General features: G+C 46.4%; 1 protein-coding gene and 1 pseudogene across 2 annotated transcripts in view; one reads left to right on the top strand and one right to left on the bottom strand.

The window, feature by feature from the left end:
• Window positions 1-1382: 1382 nt before the first annotated feature.
• Window positions 1383-10204, top strand: LOC142863474 (small ribosomal subunit protein uS15-like; annotated as a pseudogene).
• Window positions 10205-10360: 156 nt separating this feature from the next.
• SPPL3 (signal peptide peptidase like 3) overlaps window positions 10361-19899 on the bottom strand; it is a 120718-nt gene continuing 111179 nt past the window's right edge. For both annotated transcript variants that reach the window (XM_012756545.3, XM_075996620.1), the window contains 5 exons: window positions 14035-14141; window positions 13279-13442; window positions 12367-12566; window positions 11677-11786; window positions 10361-10977 (listed from right to left, as the gene is read on the bottom strand). In XM_012756545.3, the coding sequence (XP_012611999.1) occupies window positions 10906-10977; window positions 11677-11786; window positions 12367-12566; window positions 13279-13442; window positions 14035-14141 (653 nt within the window). In that variant the 3' untranslated portion in view covers window positions 10361-10905. The remainder of the gene's footprint in view (window positions 10978-11676; window positions 11787-12366; window positions 12567-13278; window positions 13443-14034; window positions 14142-19899) is intronic.

Here is a 19899-nt window from a genome sequence, read left to right on the forward strand (position 1 = left end):
AGGTGTGAGCCACCGCGCCCAGCCGACTCATTCTCTTTAAGTTTTTTAAATACTCAGTTGCATTGTCACCCCTCAGTGCTGTCCGTTTGATCTGCAGTTTCCACTCCCACCTGCTGCTGGAGGCTCCTGATTTTTATAGTTTCAACACCAGACCTTACCAGGTTATCTAATTTTTGCCAATCTCATGGGCAAAAAATATGAACTGATTTGTAGTTCCTGAGGGAGTGTGAGCATGTTTTCAAATGTTTGTTTTTTCCCCATGTTGTTGTTGTTGTTTTATAGCTTATCAGTTTTTTCACATCTTTGGCCCTTTTTTTCTTCCGAGTTTCTTGTCTTTTTCTTGTTGGTTAGGAACAGGTTCTTAGATGTTAATAATCCCCGTTGGTTTTGGACACTGCAGGCATTTTCTGGTCTAGCATCTCTTTGTTAATTTCATTCCAAAGAAACCCATCTACCATGTCGTTTTTTTATTTTTATTTTTTGAGACAGAGTCTCGCTTTGTGGCCCTGGGTAGAGTGCAGTGGCATCATCATAGCTCACTGCAGCCTCAAACTCCTGGGCTCCAGCCATCCTCCTGCCTCAGCCTCCCAAGTAGCTGAGGCTACAGGCATGTGCCACGACACCTGGCTAATTTTTCTACTTTTGGTAGAGATGTGTCTCACTCTTGCTCAGGCTGGTCTCAAACTCCTGAGCTCAAGTGATCCTCCCACCTGGGCCTCCCAGAGTGCCAGGATTACAGGCGTGAGCCACCACGCCCGGCCAGGAGACACCTTTTATAAGGGTAGATTTTTAACTGCTTTTTCAATTTGTTCTAGACTTCCTGGTCTATTCTGGTTTTTATTTTCTGCCTTGTCAGTTTTGTTAGTTGGCTTTTCTAGAAAACAGACCATTTACACAGATTTTAAATTTCATCAGCACAACTATTATAGGTTTTGATATGTAATGTTTTCATTTTATATTAATGTACAAAAATGAAATAGTATTACAAGGCATGTGGCAAGAACATCAGTCTCCTCACTCACCCTTCTCACTGCTCCAGAGTCTTAGAATTTATGTTTATGCTTTTAAAAATATATGTAAATTAATGTAGATATTTGTAATTCATGCTATTTATTCTGTGTCTTGATTTATGAATTTTGGATGCTGTGTGCTTATGTCCCAGTTATAAAGGATGACATTTTAGCACCCTTTCCCCGATGCCTCCTTCCATACCCCTCCCTCCACATTCTCAATCTAGTTATGTCACAGTTTTTGGCTTACTCAGTATTTAGTGTTGACCTTATTATGACCATGTCCTGTGTCGGTATTGTCACATTGAGCCAAATAGTGGATTTCTTTCTTTACAGTGGTTTTTTTTTTTTTTTTTTTTTTCTGGAGTTAATAATTGCCTTATTTTTCTATTTGTTTAGTTCTTTTTTTTTTTGGTAGGGGGACAGGGTCTCACTCTGTCGCCCAGGCTGCAGTGGCCTCATCATAGCTCACTGCAAACTCAAATTCCTGAGCTCAAGTGATTGTCCTGCTTCACCCTCCTGAGTAGCTGGGACTACAGGTGTGCACCACTATGCCCATCTAATTTATTTTTTTGTAGAGATGGGGTCTCACTGTGTTGCCTAGCCTGGTCTTGAACTCCTGGGCTCAAGTGATCGTCCTGCTGCAGCCACCAAAGTAGCTGGGACTATAGATGCATGCCACCATGCTTGGCAAATTTTTCTATTTTGTAGAGACAAAGTCTCACTCTTGCTCAGGATGGTCTTGAACTCCTGGCCTAAAGCAATTCTCCCACCTTAGTCTCCCAAAGTGCCAGGATTATAGGTTTGAGCCACCATGACCAGAACCTTTGCCCATTTGAGTTGAATTATTTGCTTTTTTGCTTTTAGAAATTAATATACTGGATTAAGCCTTTATCAGATACATGATTTGAAAATATTTTCTCCCATTCAATAGGTTGTCTTTTTGCTTCTTTTGACAGTATCCTTTGATAAGCAAAACTTCTTTTGCTTTGAAGTCCAGTTTATCTGTTTTTCCTTTGTTGCCTGTGCTTTTGGTGTCATATCCATGAAGTTGTTGCCAATCCAATGTCATGAAGATTTTCTCCAATGTTTACTTTTAAGAGTTTATGATTTTGGCTCTTCAGTTCAGGACTTTGACCCATCTTGAGTTAATTTTTATATACAGTGTTTGGTAAGGGTACAACTTTGTTCTTTTGCACGTGGATATCTGGTTTTCCTAGCTCCATTTGTTGAGGAGACTGTCTTTTCCCCATTTAATAGTCTTGACACTTTTGTTGAAAATCAGTTGACCATATATGTGGGGGATTGTTTCTGGGCTCTTGTTCTACTCCATTTGTTTATGTGGCTGTCCTCATACCAGTACTATGCTGTTCTACTTACTGTAGCTTTGTAGTAAACTTAGAAGTTGAAAAGTGTGAGGAGTCCAACTGTATTCTCTTTTTTTCAAGATTGTTTTGGCTATTTGGGGACCTATGCAATTCCAAAAGAATTTAAGGATCAGCTTTTTTCATTTCTGCAAAAGATGCTATTGAAATTTTGATAGGGATTGTATTGAATCTGTGGCTTACTTTGGGTAGTGTTGGTATCTTACAATGTTAAGTCTTCGTATCCATGAATATGGGCGTCTTTCCATTTATTTATGTCATCTTTAACTTTTTTCATTAATGTTTGTAGTTTTCAGTGTACAAGTCTTTCACCTCCTTGGTTAATAGTTTGTAGGTATTTTATTGTCTTTAATGCTATTGCGAATAGAAGTGCTTTCCTAATTTCCATTTCAGATTGTTCATTACTGGTGTATAGAAATACAACCAATTGATAAGAAGAACCAGTTGAAAAGGAAAAGAAAAAAAAAGAAATAGAACTGCTTTCTATGTATCAATCTTATACCTGCAACTTTGCTGAATTTATTAGCTCGAGTAGTTTTCTTTGGGACTTTCGCTGTATAGGATCATGTAATCTGGGAATAGGCATAGCTTTGCCTGTCCCTTTTCAACTGGGATGCCTTGTACACCTTTTACTTGTAGCTCTGGCTAGAACTTCCAGTGCAATGTCAAGTAGCAGCAGTGAAAGCAGGCATCCTTGTCTTGTTCCTGCTTTTAAGGCTTTTAGGTTTTAGTCATTGAGTATGTTAGCTGTGGGTTTTTCATAAATACTCTTTATTATGTTGATTAATTTTCTCCCTATTCCTAGTTTTCTGACAGGTTTTGATTATGAAAGCCTTTAGGATTTTGTCAAATGTCTTGTTTTACGTCAATTGAGATGACTGTGTATTTTTTTTTTCCGTTCTATTAATGTGATTACAGTGATTGATTTCCTTCTGTTGCACCACTACATTCCTGGGGTGAATCCTACTTGGTCATGATGAATAATCATTTTTATGTACTGTTTGATTTGTTAATATTTTATTGAGGACTTTTGTAACTATATTCATAAGGGATATTAGTCTGTATTTTTCTGTTTTTGTGATGTCTTTATCTGGCTTTGGTGTCAGAGTATTGCTAACCTCATATAATAAAATGAGATAGGAATTGTTTCCTCCTCTTTAATTTTTGGAAGAGTTTGAGAAGATCTGGTGTTAATTTTTCTTTTCTTTCTTTTTTTTTTTTTTTGAGACAGTCTCATTCTATTGCCTGGGCTAGAGTGCCATGGTGTAAGCCTAGCTCACAGCAACCTCAAACTCCTGGGCTCAAGCGATCCTCTTGCCTCAGCCTCCCGAGTAGCTGGGACTGCAGGCATGTGCCTCCATGCCCGGCTAATTTTATATATATATATATATATACACACACACACACACATATACATATATATATTTAGTTGTCCAGCTAATTTCTTTCTATTAGAATTCACCAGAGAAGCCATCTGGTCCAGGACTTTTCTTGGTTGGAAGGTTTTTGATTACATATTCAATCCCTTTAATGTGTTACAGATCTGTTGAGATTTTCTATTGTTTCCTCTTGAGCCAGTTTAGGTAATTTGTGTGTTTCGAGGAATTTGTCCATTTCTTCTAGGTTAACTAGTTTGTTGGCATGTAGTTATTCACAGTATTCTCTGGCAGCAGTTTGTTTCTATAAGTTCATTCATTATTAATGTCCCCACTTTCATGTCTGATTATAGTTGTCTTCTCTTTTGCACCAGTTTTGTTGGTTTCATTGATTTTTTTTTCCTGTTTTTCTATTTTTCTGTTACCTCCTCTCTAATCTTTACTATTTTCTTCCTTCTGCTAGCTTTGAGTTTATCTTGCTTTTCTTTTTCTAATTCTTTTAAGGTATATTCTTTTAAGGTGATTGGAGATTTTAATTTTTTAGGATTCCTTAGAATTCTAGGCTGACCATTTTGTTTCTTTCAGTACTTTAGAGATGTTGCTTGCCTGTCTGGCTTATACCATTTCTAACAGGAAGTCTGTTGTCATTTTCACTTTTGTTCTGTATAATTTGGAGAGGTTCCTTCCACCAGTTGTGCATCTGTTTCGTCAAATGGTACCTTGGCCCTGATTTCCTCCCTCTGTCCCAGAGGACTGAGAATTTTCCAAATGCTTTGTTGGAATCTCCTGTACCCACCCTCTCTCTAGTCTGGCTACTGTCTTCTCCTGAGGGACTTCAGCCAAGTGGCAGAGAATCACTCTGCTCTTTATTTTAACACAGGCTCGGGGGTTGGCCTATTGGGTCTTTTGTTCCAAGAGTGTTTAAGATAAACCTCAAGATTTATGAACAACTAACACAGGCCCACAGAAAGGCAGCTTCACAGTGTGGTGAACTTTTCTCTCAAAACAAGCAGCTGAGCTTTAAATTATGCTAAAGCAGGAGAGGGCATGTGCAGCATTTATTATGGAGACTAATCTTAAGTATAGGAAAATAGGAACGTCCACATTGGTTTGTTTGCAGAATCTGGGTGGAGGCTGATACTCTTGGCCTTAAGCAGCGCGGACGTGAAGGAGCCCTGGCAGAAGCCGTCGCACTGAGTCACTCAGGCCAGGGCCCCTGCAGGCCAGGCTGTGAGCACGCTGCCCCGTCAGTGTGGGACGCGCACAAACGAAGCCCAAGACGAGCTGTTAGGACTGGCTCACAGCAGGCCCTGACGGGCTCTGGGGGCCACTCCTCCAAGCAGGCTGGGCTGAGACACCCAGACTGAGGTTCCCCACAGGGGCTGTGGCAGCAGGGGGCCACCCAGACAGCCCAGGACACGCTTTCATGAGAAACCTGCACACGGGCTCACCCTCAGTCCCCTCTGTGCACGGAGCTGTGTGCCACAATGGCAAGACCCACGCTGGCCCAGGCCTGTGGTCAGGACGCCACTGTCTACTCAGCCTTGAAAGCAGGACGTCCAGTTTTGCAGCACAGTCTGGTAGTTCTTCCCGTCACTCTGTCCAGGCCACCCCAATAGCTCCGGGCTGCGGGGGTGTGAAGTGATAGGGTCCCGAGGGGAAGGGTGGGAGTGACCAGTGGTGGTGCACCGGGGCCGCCGTGTGGAGTCCCCTGCAGCCCTGGTCCCACTTGCTGGTGGCCTCGGGAGGACAGCACCACCTCCCACCGCTGTCAGATTGGCAAGGCATGCCCCGTCTGTCTCAGCAAGTCCTCAACCGCCTGTTCTCACGTCAGGTGTCTGCCTCCCCTGGGAAGGCGCCACAGGGTGTGTCACTGTGTACCTGGGATCAAAATCCCAATCAAGGCATGACACCAACTTAGAGTGTGGGGAAATTCGCTGCCTCCAATGGCAAAGGCTCAGTCCGACAGCTAGAAGTGCCCGTGCTGGCTACACCCTGGATCCTGGTGGGCAGAGCGGAATGTCGCGCTCAAAGGCCGCCAGGTGATCTGCCCGGGGCAAGCGTCTCAGGCGAGGCAGAGCAGCTGGCACGCAGACTGTCGGGCTGGGATGCTGGCAAGCGGCCCTCTGGCTGCCCCCTCTGCATCTTTGTCTTCTGGACACCCACGTCCTGCCTGTCATTCCTCACGGGCGAAGGCCTGCCGCCCACTGCTTGGCAGACTGACCCCTTCCCCGTCTCCTCTGTCATCTTTGGATCTATTAGTAAGGAGCCCAGGACTCCGTGGGGGCAGGAGAAAGCTCCCAGGCGCACCCAGTTCAGGGCCTCTGACAGCCCACAAACTGGCGGCAAATTTTACAGGTCCTACTCAACCAGGGAGCAGACTCCTTAGAACTGAATGAGAAACTGACTAGGCGGAATCCAAACGGAAAGAACCGTAAATGAAATTGAATCTCCTGTATGAATTCCTTTTTGAGACAGGGTCCCGCTGTGTCGCCCCAGCTAGAGCGCAGTGGTGGTGTCATAGCTCACCGCAGCCTCAAGCGACCCTCCCGCCTCGGCCACCCAGAGTGCTGGGATTACAGATGTGAGCCACCGCGCCCGGCCCATGGGAATTGTTAACAGCTCAGATATCCAAGAGCTGTACAGCACACGGAAGTGCCCGTTAGCAAGTGCTGCACGCAGAATTCTCACAGCCTCCGTGCTGTGGATCCTTCAGATCCAGCCCTGGTACTTGCTGATGACTCTTGAACCCTGTCGTGACTGAAGAGCAGTGCGCGTGGTGCCGCAGGAGACGTTCGCTGCTTTCAGTTGTCGCGTAGGCCTTTGGTTAAATGTCCCTGCGCTGGCGGGAGCGCTGGGCTCCTGCACTGACCGGTTTCTCAGCCTTCCCTCAGTGGGTGCAGCCAGTCCTGCGACAGGATCCTCAGCCTGGGACTTTGCAATTTATGATGCAGGGCTCAGAGTGGTGGGCAGAGGGCTTTGGCTTTCACTCGTCAGCTCAGCGGGGTGTCGCCGTGTGCGTGGGGATCCCGCGTGCAGGGGTAGCGACCGGATGCTCGCTCTGTTCCCTTTAGTGCCCAGCTGAAGCACTGAGACGCAACTGAACTCCCGCTAACGACAGGTAGGGGCTTTGGATTCCAAGGGAAGGGCTGAGGAGGAAACAAATGGCTGAAGTGGTCAAAAGAAGGGGAGAAGTATTTTTCTGGGACAGGTTCTGCGCTGGAGATAGTTGGAATCCGAACGTGCAGAAATTTGAGTTTCGGTTTGCAGCCAGAAAGCAGCCTATCCATTGCCCGGGAATAGGAATAGCTTCTAGATTAAGAGTCTCACTCTTTTTGCCGCCAGACTGCGCCATCATGGGTCGCACGCATGCTCCCGGGGAGGGCCTGTCCCAGTCGGCTTTGCCCCATCGCCGCAGCGTCCCCACTTGGCTGCAGTTGACGTCTGAGGACGTGAAGGAGCAGATTTATAAACTGGCCAAGAAGGGCCTCGCTCCCTCACAGATGGTCCTGGTCCTGAGCGACTCACACGGCGCTGTACAAGCACGTTTTGTGACAGGAAATAAAATCTTGAGAATCCTTAAGTCTAAAGGACTTGCTCCTGATCTTCCTGAGGATCTCTATCATTTAATTGAGAAAGCGGTTGCTGTTCGAAAGCATCTTGAGAGGAATAGAAAGGATAAGGATGCCGAATTCCGCCTGACTCTGATAGAGCCGGATTCATCCACTGGCTCGACACTATGAGACCAAGCGAGTTCTTCCTCCCACCTGGAAGTATGAGTCATCCACAGCCTCTGCCCCGCCTGCAGAAATCTGTCTCTGAACTCAAGCAATAAAATCATTGTCTAACTAAAAAAAAAAAAAAAAAAAAAAAAAAAAGGCTCACCTGGCTTATCCCTTCTAGAAGAGGGAAGAGGCTTGAGTTCCAGTATTAGATTCGCGGCACTTCAGTACAAACTCTGGCAGCCAAGCTGGCTGGCGCCTGTGTTGGGAGCCATTGGTCTTGAAGTGATTTCACTGTTGGAAACTGCCAGAGACGGGCCTTAGCGAGGTGGGGAGGCCGTCCCGGCCGGCGTGCGTTGGAGGAGCGTTGGTGGGCTGGGAAGTGTCCTCCTGAGCCTGTCCTGTCGGATGCGCTTCTGAACGGGGGCTGCACGGCTGCCGCCCTTGAGGGGGGCACTTCACGTAGGGACGAGACTGCTGCATTCCCACGCCGAGGTCACGCTAGGCCTTACGGACAGAATGTCCACATGGACGCTGATCTGGTGGGCAGTAATGGGAGAGCTGCGGTGCAGACACGCAGATTCTATTTTTAACACTTTATTGGCAAAAACAGAACTTCCTTTCCCTCCACCCTTACAGACAGAGAACCAGTCCTTTCGTTTGTTTCTTTTTTTTGGGGGGGGGTAACACAACTTACCTGTTCACCCAAGACCTGTAGCCTGCTATGCAGTCATCTGCCAGTAGCCCACCCCCAAGACCCCATGGTTTGAGCCGCTCTTGCACTGGGAATGGTGTCACTGTCAAACTCAGAGAAGGCATGCACTGTCATGACAGTAATGGAACATGCTAGGCTTTGGATAAGCTTTGCTATCATGTCTTCATTAGCTCAAATTAGAAAAAAGAAAGTTAGTACTATGAATAATTGAGAGTTCCAACATGCAGTCTCTTTGGAAGGAAAAAGAACTTCAGACTCGGGAAGGAGTCCATGCTGAAACTTTACAAACATGCCATGCCTGATGCAGATGACTTCACAGATAGAAAAGACCCAAACCCGCAGTATTGGAGAAAGCAGAAAGAACGAGGAGAGGACCTAAGTATATTGGGGGGGGGGCTGCAGGGAGAAACTTAACTGTAGCTGCCCCCACGCCCAAGCCAAAAGAGCATGACTTCCAGAACTAGGGGATTCCAGTGTATCTACTGTGGTTAATTGGACACAACAAAAATATTTGCAGTTTTTCTGCCAAAGTTTTAAGGGTTCTGAAGACCAGCGACAGGAATCAGTCATGAGTCCTGTGTGGGTACTTTCCCCCCCAAACCCGCACAGAAGTGAGAATGACAAAAAAATTATATTCCTTCTGTCTGGAATTTAATTTTTTCATGAAAACAGAGATAGCCAGAAAAATTAAAATGACCAGCTGCCAGGATAATATCATTTCTACCCATTATCGACATCTACCCTTAATCCGAGTCCCTCGCCCACCATGTTTAATTCGCCGTTGCGTCCGCGAGGGCTAAGGAGGAGCGAGCACAGGACTGTACTTTCAGTCTTCTCCAAATCCAGAAGCAGTTTTGAGCTCTGTGGACAAGAGAAAGTTTCCATTCTTTGACATCTCTGTGACTGAACCAGAGCTGCAGGTGACCAAGTCTGGAGACAGACAGGGTCTTCCCATCGGTCCTCGGGAGCAGATGGCACAGACAACCACAGAGGCGGCGATGTGACAAAGGCTACAGAGGGGTCATTAAAAACGAAACCCAAAACCCTCAGCAGGATCTGACGACGACAGAAGAGTCCACCACCTTGATGGCTTCAGCCTCTGGTGACAGCATGCTGTGGACCCCCGTGGGCTCCACCCACAGTGGCTTCAGCCACACCGGTTCATTACACAGGTCAAGACAGAGGCAGTGACCCCAAGGAAGAAACCAGGACACAGGGCCCTTGCCCAACCTCTGCTCTCAGGGATCCTCAGCCGACTCCGGGCTCTGTCTGCCACCGGACAACGGACGCACTGCTGCGTACCAGGCTGGGGCTGCTGAAAGGGAACGACGTTCCACTCGTCACCAGCAGAGGCCCCAGCACGGGCCAGACCCTACCCGGACAGAGCAGCCTGTTCTTTGCCCACTTCCTGGAATTTAGGGCCCAGCTCAGAGGGACATTTGTCCCCACCACCCAATTGTCACCACAGGTAAACCAAGACTATAATCACAACAGCAAGGACAGGATTGTGTTGTTTTCTTTTTTTTTTTTTCCTTAAAGGAGTGAGGGCATGGAAAATACAGCACACCAATGAAACAAAATGTCAAAAAAAAAAATACAAAAAAATAGAAAATAGAAAAATGTATTTACAAGGAGTACATTACTATGATCAGAAAGCACAAAGACACCTGCTGCTATAATACATGCATCGGTTCGAGAAGAAACTGCTAAAAACCCTGCAAGGGAGAAGGCTGTAAAAAGAAAAAAAGGGCCAAAAGGTTTTCACTTTTCATCCCTAATTTGCTACACTGATCAAAACCAAGGCAGGCTCCTGAAGTCCGTGAGGCTATCGGCACAAACGCTGTGCTGCTCCGCGGCTGCAGGGCCGGTTGTGAGGGGAAGACGGCAGCTCGTCCATATACGAGGAAGCCACAGTAACTGCTTGACATGCTCAGAACGACAGCAAGCCCCTGTCTGCTACACAGTGTGATCTTAGCGGGTTTTATTTGTTTATTCATAGATATCTATGTGTGCGTGTGTACATATGTACGTATGTATAAAAACCGTGCCCTTGTTCACCGTCAACACAACATTGGGGTGGACATGAACTCATTACCACAAATTCTGATGTGGGTGTTGTAAGAAGTCACTCAATGTCTGTGGATTTAATAAGTCACTTCACACCACAGAAAATATTTAATAAATCCAAAAAAAGGAAAGAATATAACGACAGAAGAGCTTCTGTCCCAGTTCTCTGAAACTGAGTCCCCCACAGGAAACTGGTCCCAAAGTTCTCAAGGGTTCACTGAAGAAACTTCGGTTTGCTAATTTTTTTTTTTAGATCCTTTTAGTGTTCAAAAGTTCTAGAACGACTCCTTGCTGTTTTCAAACAGTCAAATCTCCATCTCCCCGCAAGGTGACAGTCTGGTGCAGATAGTCTGGGGCAGATCCGTAAAAATCGGGGAGGAAGGAGCGCTGGGGAGAGCTGTCCCTTCTGGAAAAGGCTCCACGTCTATAGCCGCTAGCAGAGAGATGGACGCTGACAGGGCTCCGGCACCTCCCCCGCAAACGAGCTCCCTTTAAACGCAAAATCCAGTCACACGGCAGTTCCTTAAACAGGTACGTCTCTGAGTACCAGGCCAGCTCTAAGAGGACACAAAACCACGAGTTGAGAGGAAGGACTATGATGGCCGCTCTGGTCACTTTCTGTGTGATCCATCATACTTCCAGGAAGCGGGAGCTGCTGGACTTGGAGTGGAATGGCTCCGACCACATCCTCCGGAGGTCGCCCTGGGGAAGGAGGGACTTCACTAAGTTACACGTTTAAACATGGGGCGCACACGGCTGCCAGTCTGGCCTGACTCTTGATCTCAGAGCACAGTGCTTCCGTGGGGTAACAGCATTCAAACGTTATTCACTGACAAGGAACCCACCAGTTTTAGGAGGACTCCTTAGAAGAGAAGCTCATGGGCCCTCGAGCAAGGAAGGGCTTTTACTATCTCTATCCTAAGTTCTCTCCTTGTTGAGTCAGACGGTGTGGGCAAGTAATTTAAGCTCTGTGTCTGGGGATGATAAAACAGATCTGGCAAGTAAGACAATGGTCTCTCCAAACCTCACTTTTACCGGACACAGTCTTGTCTCAGTACTAGCCAGTCTGTCTTCATCGTTTTCTAACTTAAAGTGTTAACACAGCTGTGAGGTGGCAGGAGGGCAAAGTCTCCACAGCTGGGCTCCGGGCCTTTCAGTTAATTACTCCACGACCAGGTGGTGCAGTGGCCTAGCTCATTAGCATCTTCTGCTAGTGGCTGCGAGGACCTGAAGAGTCTGCTAACGCAGGTCAGCACGTGCACCCAGCACAAGGTCAAGAGCTCCCTCAGGGCTTAAGCAGAACCACCTCCAAGCAAGGAGAGTGCACACCCAAATGCAAGGCCATTGCTCTCACACATTTGTCATATGGCCTCTCACCTTTCTCCCCCTTTTTTCTCTCACCTTTAAATAGGCCATTGTGAGGAGTGGCAATAAGGTAAATGGCACCAAATAGAGAAGGGCAGGCTGGGCGGCCCGGTGAATGCGCGAGGCCACGGTAGCGGTGAGTAGACCTGTGAGGACAGAGGCATTCGTGAGAGAGGGGCAAGGAAGCCCTGGCACCTGGCTGCCATTGGCAAAGTCCTGAGACTGCACAGATCTGATGTGATGTGTTCCAGCCTGCGGTGGGGGTGTGACATGCCCAGCTCGAGTAGTTAAATGTGAGCAGCACAGCTTTAAAAACCAAGCTCCAAGGCCCCGTGACTGGCCCAAGGCCCACTCCATGCTCAGCTTTCTGGGCCCAAACCCTCCCTTCTTCCCAGGGAGAATCATAAGTCAGAGGTGACAGAAATGTTACTACTAATGAAAGTAAATATCTGTTGAATTATTCATTACACTCAGCAGAAGATTTCAGTGGAGACTAATCACTGCATTATGTGGTATGTCCTTCAGAATTCTGCTGGAAAGGGACCTGGGCTATCCAGTACGGACAGCAGCTGTCACCTGGTGGGCCAGAAGGTTTCTTTCCGGTTGTCTAGTACGACCACCAGTTAGTGCTCTCCTTCCAACACCTGCAGCTAGAAGACCTGACTTAACTCCAAGGGCTGGGACCGCCAGAGAGGATCACCTGCGGCCGCTGTGGTTCTTCCTTACCTACAAAGTACCCGATGAGGGTGCAGTGAAAGTAGGAGACCTTCTGCATGCGCCCGGAGATGTTGGCGGGTCCAGAAGCACCACAGGAGTCCCCGCTGGCTTGTTTTTTATAGTTGTCATAGCGAAGGACAAAGCACAGCAGGAGGCCAGGCATCACAATGTCTCCAATGCCCAACATGGAGAAGTGACTGCCGGTGGAGCTGGAATGCAGTTTCAGAGGTTAGCGATGGCACACTCTACGGTCCAGTTTCCACCCCTCCTGTGCCAGGCCTGTCAGCTTTTTAAGAAGTCAAAGTGCTTATCTGAATGGTAGACTGGAATCTCTACTGGATGAACCGACACTAGCTTTTAAGAGTTTGGAGATTAAAAGCCACGAGAGTACTGGCAACAGAGGTCTTCAGTCTGGCCCCTCCGTTAGAAGTGGCTGCTTAAGTGTGCCTCCCTCAGAATCGTCAAGCATTTCATTGTTGTGATGCGTTCACTGGTGACACCTCAAATGAGCGCCTGACTGCCACCGGGCACGGGAGATTAAAGCAGCACATTAATTTTGCCAAGATTATAGTACCAGGAGCTGTATAATTTTACCATTAGAACATATTTTACAAATGTCTTAGAAGTAAAAAAAGCAGCAGACTGTCCCCCCGTTTGTTCCCTCCAGCCAACTTTAAAAAGTGGAGACAGCAAAGATGTGGTCATTTGGAAAAAATGATAAAAAGTAGCACCTGGATCACTTAGCGAGAAACTTTGGATAATTAATATTCTAGTCCTCATTTCCTGTGTACAAGACAACCCTCTCCAGTTTAGGACTAGAATGCTGATGACAAAAGACACGCCGACCAAAGTAGGGAACAGACGGGCACAGGACGGCAGTGTGAGCACGGCACAGGGTGGGGTCCGGCCCGCCAGTCCTACCTCGGGAAGACCAGTTTTCCAGGCAGAGACAGGCGAGGAACATCACGCCCAACATTGGGCCCCAGGTGGAGCTTCCGGGAGAGGACATCCAGGGGATTGTCAGCCGGCTGCGTGGCCACCTTCACCATGACGTTGCTATTGAAGATGTAGGCTGAGAAAAATACCTGCCGAGTGGAGAGAGGGCTTTAACAGAGGGGGCTGGAAGCAACCAGTTTCAGCATCAGCCCTCTTTGTTCCTAAGAGCAGAGTCTCAGGATGCAGTGGTGTCAGTGCCTGCTTCAAGCAGAAAGAACATCTCTGTTCTTCCTGTGGACATGCAGACTTCTGAATTCTCTCCACACCCAGAGGGCACTCCCCTACCGTGGAACTGGCCGTGTTCCCATGGCAGGGAGCCTGCCTGCCACCTCTTCCACCCGAGGACACTGCCCACTGTATCACATCTCAACAAACAAAAGGCTCAGGCAGCTAGCGCCCTACGCACTTTTTTCTTTCTTGGGGACAGGGTCTCACTATGCTGTCGCCCTGGCTGGAGCGCAGTGGCTATCTGCAGGCGCGGCCATGGTGCACCGCAGCCTCCAACTCCTGGGCTCAAGTGACCCTCCCAATAACCTGTGCCCCTTTAACGTGTGCTGTTCAAGACTGGAGGGCGTGACTGGTGGTCAGGCAAGCCCAACTCTGGATACTTAGGGTGAACAGTTCTCAGGAGTGAATGCTTCAATTCAACACCAGGAGAGCACGGGCTTCTAGAGAACTTACCCAGAAGACATCATAGATTAGAAGCCCTGAGAGAAGCAGGCAGGAGACTTTGAGGCTCGGCAGGCGGACAAAGGCGATCATGGCAACACAGAGACCCATGGCAAGCGCTGGAGGGAGACAGCAGAGAGCAGTCAGCACGTGGACTGCAGGCCCATCCTGTCTCCACCAGCTACTCGGCTTCTCAGCCTAACAGAGCGTGCACTCCCCTCAACATTCCAGCAGTCCCAAGCTCTAGCTTTAGACACTTACACCCCACGGGTGCAAAGTGCCCACTTCAGCCCATTTAGACCCATTGGTATTTGGGGTGATTCCTTTTCTCAGGCTATGTATAGCGCCCAACTGTTGGACACCCAGGGGATGCTCTATTCTGGACCAGGCCGAGGTGTCCTGCCGTCCCCAACTGGACGCGTCCCTGCTCTGCACAGGGTTAACTCACACCCTAGATCACATCCCCTTTCATCACGCAGAAACATCATCCCAGCAGTTCTTCCTTTAACTACATTATAGAAAACTGGAGAGCACAGTCAAGCAAAATTTTTAAAAATTATATTCCCTCTCCAGAAATTACCACTGTTAAACATCTTCCCAGAATTTTTAAGGTAAATATATATATTTTTAATCTAATGGGATCACACAATCTATTTTTTAAGCAATGAATTTTCATCTCATTTATTTACATTTCTCTCAGAGACTCTCAAATGTCTTCTACAGATGGGTTGCATGAGCCAGAGTGCAATCCGGGACCTGCGTACATCTTTTAAATCTTTTCCAGTCCGGCACAGTCCTTTTTTAATGACTCGTTGAGACTGGAGTCATTTGTCCTACAGAAAGTAGAACTTCTTGATTTTTCCGGTGCTTCCCTACTGTGTTTGGATTTTCCTCTATGGACATCATTATCTGAAGCAGGCATACCCTCTCCCAGGTACAGTTCAAGACTAGAGGGTGTGACTGGAGAGCTGCTAGGGAATGTAGGGTCTTGAACTCTTGGTCTCAAGCAGTCCTCCCACCTTGGCCTCTCAAGGTGCGGGGGGATTATAGGTGTGAGCCACCATGCCGGGGCCCTGCAATTATACTTAACACATTAGCTGCCATGTGAGTTGTATTTAACTCATGCTAGTTTTGACCCTGGGGCCTCGTGATGCATATGTGACTCACACGTCTCTTTACCTTACCATACCTATGGGCACATAAAACAAAAATAACAAGTTTGTCGTTAGATTAGAAAGGATCATTTTGTTGTCGAAGTTTTTATTTTTGTAATAAAACATATGGCTCCAAAGGAAAAAATTTTTTTCTAGTGTGGCATAGCAGTCAATGTGCTAAAATTGCACTTCTTCCCTATCCTTGTCTTATTTTTTCCTCTTATACCCCTCAACATTTTACACGCTAGGTAACTCCCCCCCCCAATTTCCCCCTCAACTCCATGGAAGCTCCTTGAGGGCATGGCTCGCTGCCGTGTCCCTGGAGCCTGGACCTCTCAGCTTTCTAGCTCTCCCCTATTCTTCTGCAAACACAGGTCTGATTAGGCCACAGAGCTGCTGACAAAGTTTCCATGGGCTCTTACAGTGGGACGAATGTCCGGCTCCGTGGCCAGGCGCCGCAGACTCTCCACACGCGCATCCTGCTGCCTGTTCTCTCGCCCCTCAAACACGACCCGCCTGTCAGCACGTCCTGTGTTCTTTCGCGCTCCACACAGAAAACCCTGCCCCTGGCTGCTTCATCTGGGAAATTCATCCTCATTCTTACAGTGCTAGGTAAGAAAGCTTCCTCAGGGTCTGTCCTGACCTAACCAGAGTCACTTGTTTCCTCCATGTGATGCCACAGAACTCTCAACACCTCTCAACTCATTCGTCCATTCTATGACAGTGTGATTATCTATACACAAATGAGCTTGTTCCCTACACTAGCTGACTATGCTTTCCTGGCAAACAGAATCCATGTCTTTCTGTGGGTCCCTAGCACTTAATAGACATTTAATAAATACTTGCAAAATGAATATTATGATCTATTATTGACTTTTAGATTATCTAAGGAAAGTACAAAATGCTTTACTATCAGATATATATCATTTTAATAGAATTGGTAGTAAATTGCCAATATATGTAAAAAAGTAGATAAATATAGCAGTTTGGCAGACCCTGGACACATCAGCTCAACTAATATTCCATGAGTTTCTACTGTGTATATGGCATTGCATAAACATTTCTATCCCTGTAACAGAGAAGGGTTGGAAAGCTGGTAATAAAACTAGGAAGAACAACATATATGTATCATCATTGTTATTAAGCATTTGCTGAGCTCCATGGGGTGTAATACAGTGTGAATTTTGTAGAGATGTGGTCGAGACCTAATTCCTGACTTTATGATACAGGATGCTCATTACACTAGGGTCTCCTTTAGTTTTTTAAATAATTTACAGAAACAGAACTGGACTGGGGAAATGTATAAAAATGCAAGTCATTTGAAATAAACCTAATGACCTGTGTATTACCTAGACAGGGTCACTGAGGCTCAGCAAAGCTCGGAGAATGCAGAGCTGCAAAGGGATGACTGAAGCGTGACGTTTTGGGCATTGAGAGAAGCGCTAAAGCCCGTGTTCTCATCAAATCACGCCCATTTTGTAAAGGATAGATCTCCCACTATCATCTTTAGAAGACAAATGTCTGGCTATGTTGTGGATCCGTAAACAGGACAGGGATAAGCTCGGCGGCTGGAGGAACAGCAGTGGCCTGTGGGAGGGAAGCCCATGGGCAGAGGCTAGGAGCTGATGGCCACACAACAGGTGAAACTCGTGTTTGTGCAGAAATACTGGCTGGGGGTGATCTGTTCACCAGCTTCCAAGTGAACACGTGGAACGCAAAGCTTCAGGTAACAAAGGACGTCATAAAAGGCCTGAGATGAATAGTCAAGAAAGAGACAGGAGAGTGTGGGCAGTGATCTCAGTCCCACTGCATCTCACCAGTCACCAAAAGAGGGGCAGGGAAACTGAACAGAGAAGCAAAACAGCACCTCAGGTTAGGTATGACACGCCTCTGTTACACATGCAGATGACTTGTCCCTTCCTAAACTTTTCCATTACATTTACCATAGAATCACTTCATCCCAAACTTGCAGGAGCCTTTAAAGGTCATATGGTCTAAGCATCCACCTGCCACTTGTCATTCATCTTATGCTAATCCTATCCTACCTGGGTCTAAGCTAAACAGGGAAAAGACAGAATTGCTCAGTGACAGGATTTTCTATGACTCCAGACAATGTCATCCTATCCTAACTGTCCAAACAAGAAACTCAGGGTTCGTTTTCAACGTACCAGAGTCCTTCATCACGTACACGCAATGTGCAGCCACCTTGGGCTGTTACCCTGTACGGTGACAGCAGACCTTGCTCGTGCCTCCTCTCACTTCCTACTTCTGTGTGTGTGTTCTCACCCCCACCCCTTTCTTTCCCATTTACTTGTCACTGCCGTTGTCAAACATGTATCTGTTCATATAATTTTCTACCTTAAGGTCACCATGTTCCCGTCTCTGTGATGGATCAAGGTTAATTATAAAGTTGTACAACGGCAGGGGGCACAACTCTTGCAGAATGGAGCTGTGCGACGTGGGCTCTGCCTCACAGCCCATCTTCCCTGGTCCCTGTTCCTCAGCTATCCCTTCTCTCTGTCGACATGAAGTCAAGCAACCCTCTTTCCAACCTTATCTAGGTCTCCCCACTGTGTTCTAAGTTCTGTGTATGAAGAGGCAGAATGCATCTCTTTTGATGATCTCAGAGAAGGTTCTTATTAATAATATAAATATGCTGAATGAATATCACTCCTACCCCACTGAATATTGCCACAAGCTATGTCATATCCCCAAAAGGTGCACTCCATTATTCATCTGGTTTGCCTTTCTTTCTTCATAAAATCTTACCCCATCCTTAGGGCTTTTCCAGGCCAAAGTAAAGATTAGTGCTCTCTCTTCCTTTGCTGCTTAAGAAACGCCCAAGACTCTTCCCCATAGCTTTACCAACAAACTGAACTTTTGGCTAAATGTAAATTAACCAAAAGTGTTAGGGAAGTAAATTATTAATCTTAGCCACTTAGCTATAGTTATTTTCAATTTGTTACTGATATCTCTGTATCACCTTGTCTTCCAAAACCAGGGACAGGGACAAAGATGACACCAAACTGAGCTAAAATGTTCTCTACAACTAGGATTATATAACCTGTAAGGTTTCTAAGCAGTACTCACATTCTAAGATAAAACAGCTGTGGATATCTATGCTTTAGGTGGACCAAACTCCAGAGTGTAGCATTTTAAAACAAAAAATAAATCGCTAGACTTCTGGCACTAAACATTTTCTAATCACAGGTTAGTAGCAACTGCTATAAAATAGAGGTGGGGGCTGGACTGGACATCTGTCAAGACTGCTAGTCCCTGAACCCAGAAAGGGGATACAGACTGTGAACCTGTTCAACGAGCCTTGAACAGTAGGTGTGTGAGCTCAGATTCACCAGCTAATAGCTAACATACCACCACCTACTGGTCAAATTCTTTCAAGCCTTCTCAAATTTGAAAGGTTGATTTGCCAAATGAAACTGAGTTAGAGTAGATACGACAGCTCCAGATTTCAGTTCAAGAAAACTCTAAAGTCTGTTCCTTTCTCCCAAGTAGCTGGGACTATAGGCACACATCACTCCACCTGGCTAATTTTTCTTATTTTTTTGTAGAGATGGGGGTCTTGCTATGTTGCCCAGGCTGGTCTTGAACTCATTACTCAAGTGCTCCTCCTGCCTCAGCCTCCCAAAGCACTGGGATTACAGGTGTGAGCCACCTTGCCTGGCTCAAGTCCATTCTTAGTATTAATACTTTCTAGTCTAGCCCTGAAAATAATTTATCATCCTGTTTTCACTCTAAATTAGCTCCAAACAACAGGCTTTAATTAAGAAACACTCATTTAAAAAACCCTACCACCAAATATCACTGCCTACAAGATGATTTCTGATTCTGCAAAGAAGTCTGGAAAGATAATTTCCATGCCAGCGAGCAACACAGACTATGCCTAGAAAGCTACATTACCCTGATAGCAGAAAACAGGCCAAACATATCAAACACTTATCTGAGAAACAATTAGAAAGCTCGAGAAGGCTCTCTCTCAGTTTTGAGGAAAACTTCTATCCTTGGTCACAAGGGCAGTTTAAGCAGTACAAACTGGTAGGGAGATCCTTGGATGAGTAAATATTGGGAAATTGCAATAATGATAGAAAATATTATAAAAGTCTACTATAGTTAGGGCCAATTAGGATTTATGGGAGCCTCACTGAACACTCCACCAAAAATTTCAACTACTTAGTGAATTTCACAATGGAAATGTACTTCTGTTTTTGAGATAAGGTCTTGCTCTGATGCCCATACTAGACTACAGTGCTGTCATGATCATAACTCACTATAGCCTTGAACTCTTGAGTTCAAGAGATCCTCCTGCCTCAACCTCTCAAGTAGCTGGGACCACAGGTATGCACCGCCACACCTTGCTAACTTTTATTTGTAGAGACGGGCTCTTGCTGTGTTGCCCAGGCTAGTCTCAAACTCCTAACTTCAAGAGAACCTCTTACCTCAGCCTCCCACAGCACTGGCATTACAGGCCTGAGCCACTGTGCCTGGCCCCACTTCTGACAGTGGTCCCTGGGAAACTAAAGTTTGTCCTTTATGGCCAATTTTCTAATAGCTCTACAGTCTATAGGAAAAGACTCCTACAGTAAAAAAGACCCTTTAGTATGTCTTACTGAGAGCTGCTTACTCCATTCTTCCGTGAGTCTGATAAACCTATCCCAACCCCTGCCCACAGAAGTACAATGAAGAAAATTCTGCTGACTTGCTCTAA

This window comes from Microcebus murinus, chromosome 22 (assembly GCF_040939455.1).
Source record: "Microcebus murinus isolate Inina chromosome 22, M.murinus_Inina_mat1.0, whole genome shotgun sequence".
In the NCBI taxonomy this organism is placed as follows: Eukaryota; Metazoa; Chordata; class Mammalia; order Primates; family Cheirogaleidae; genus Microcebus; species Microcebus murinus.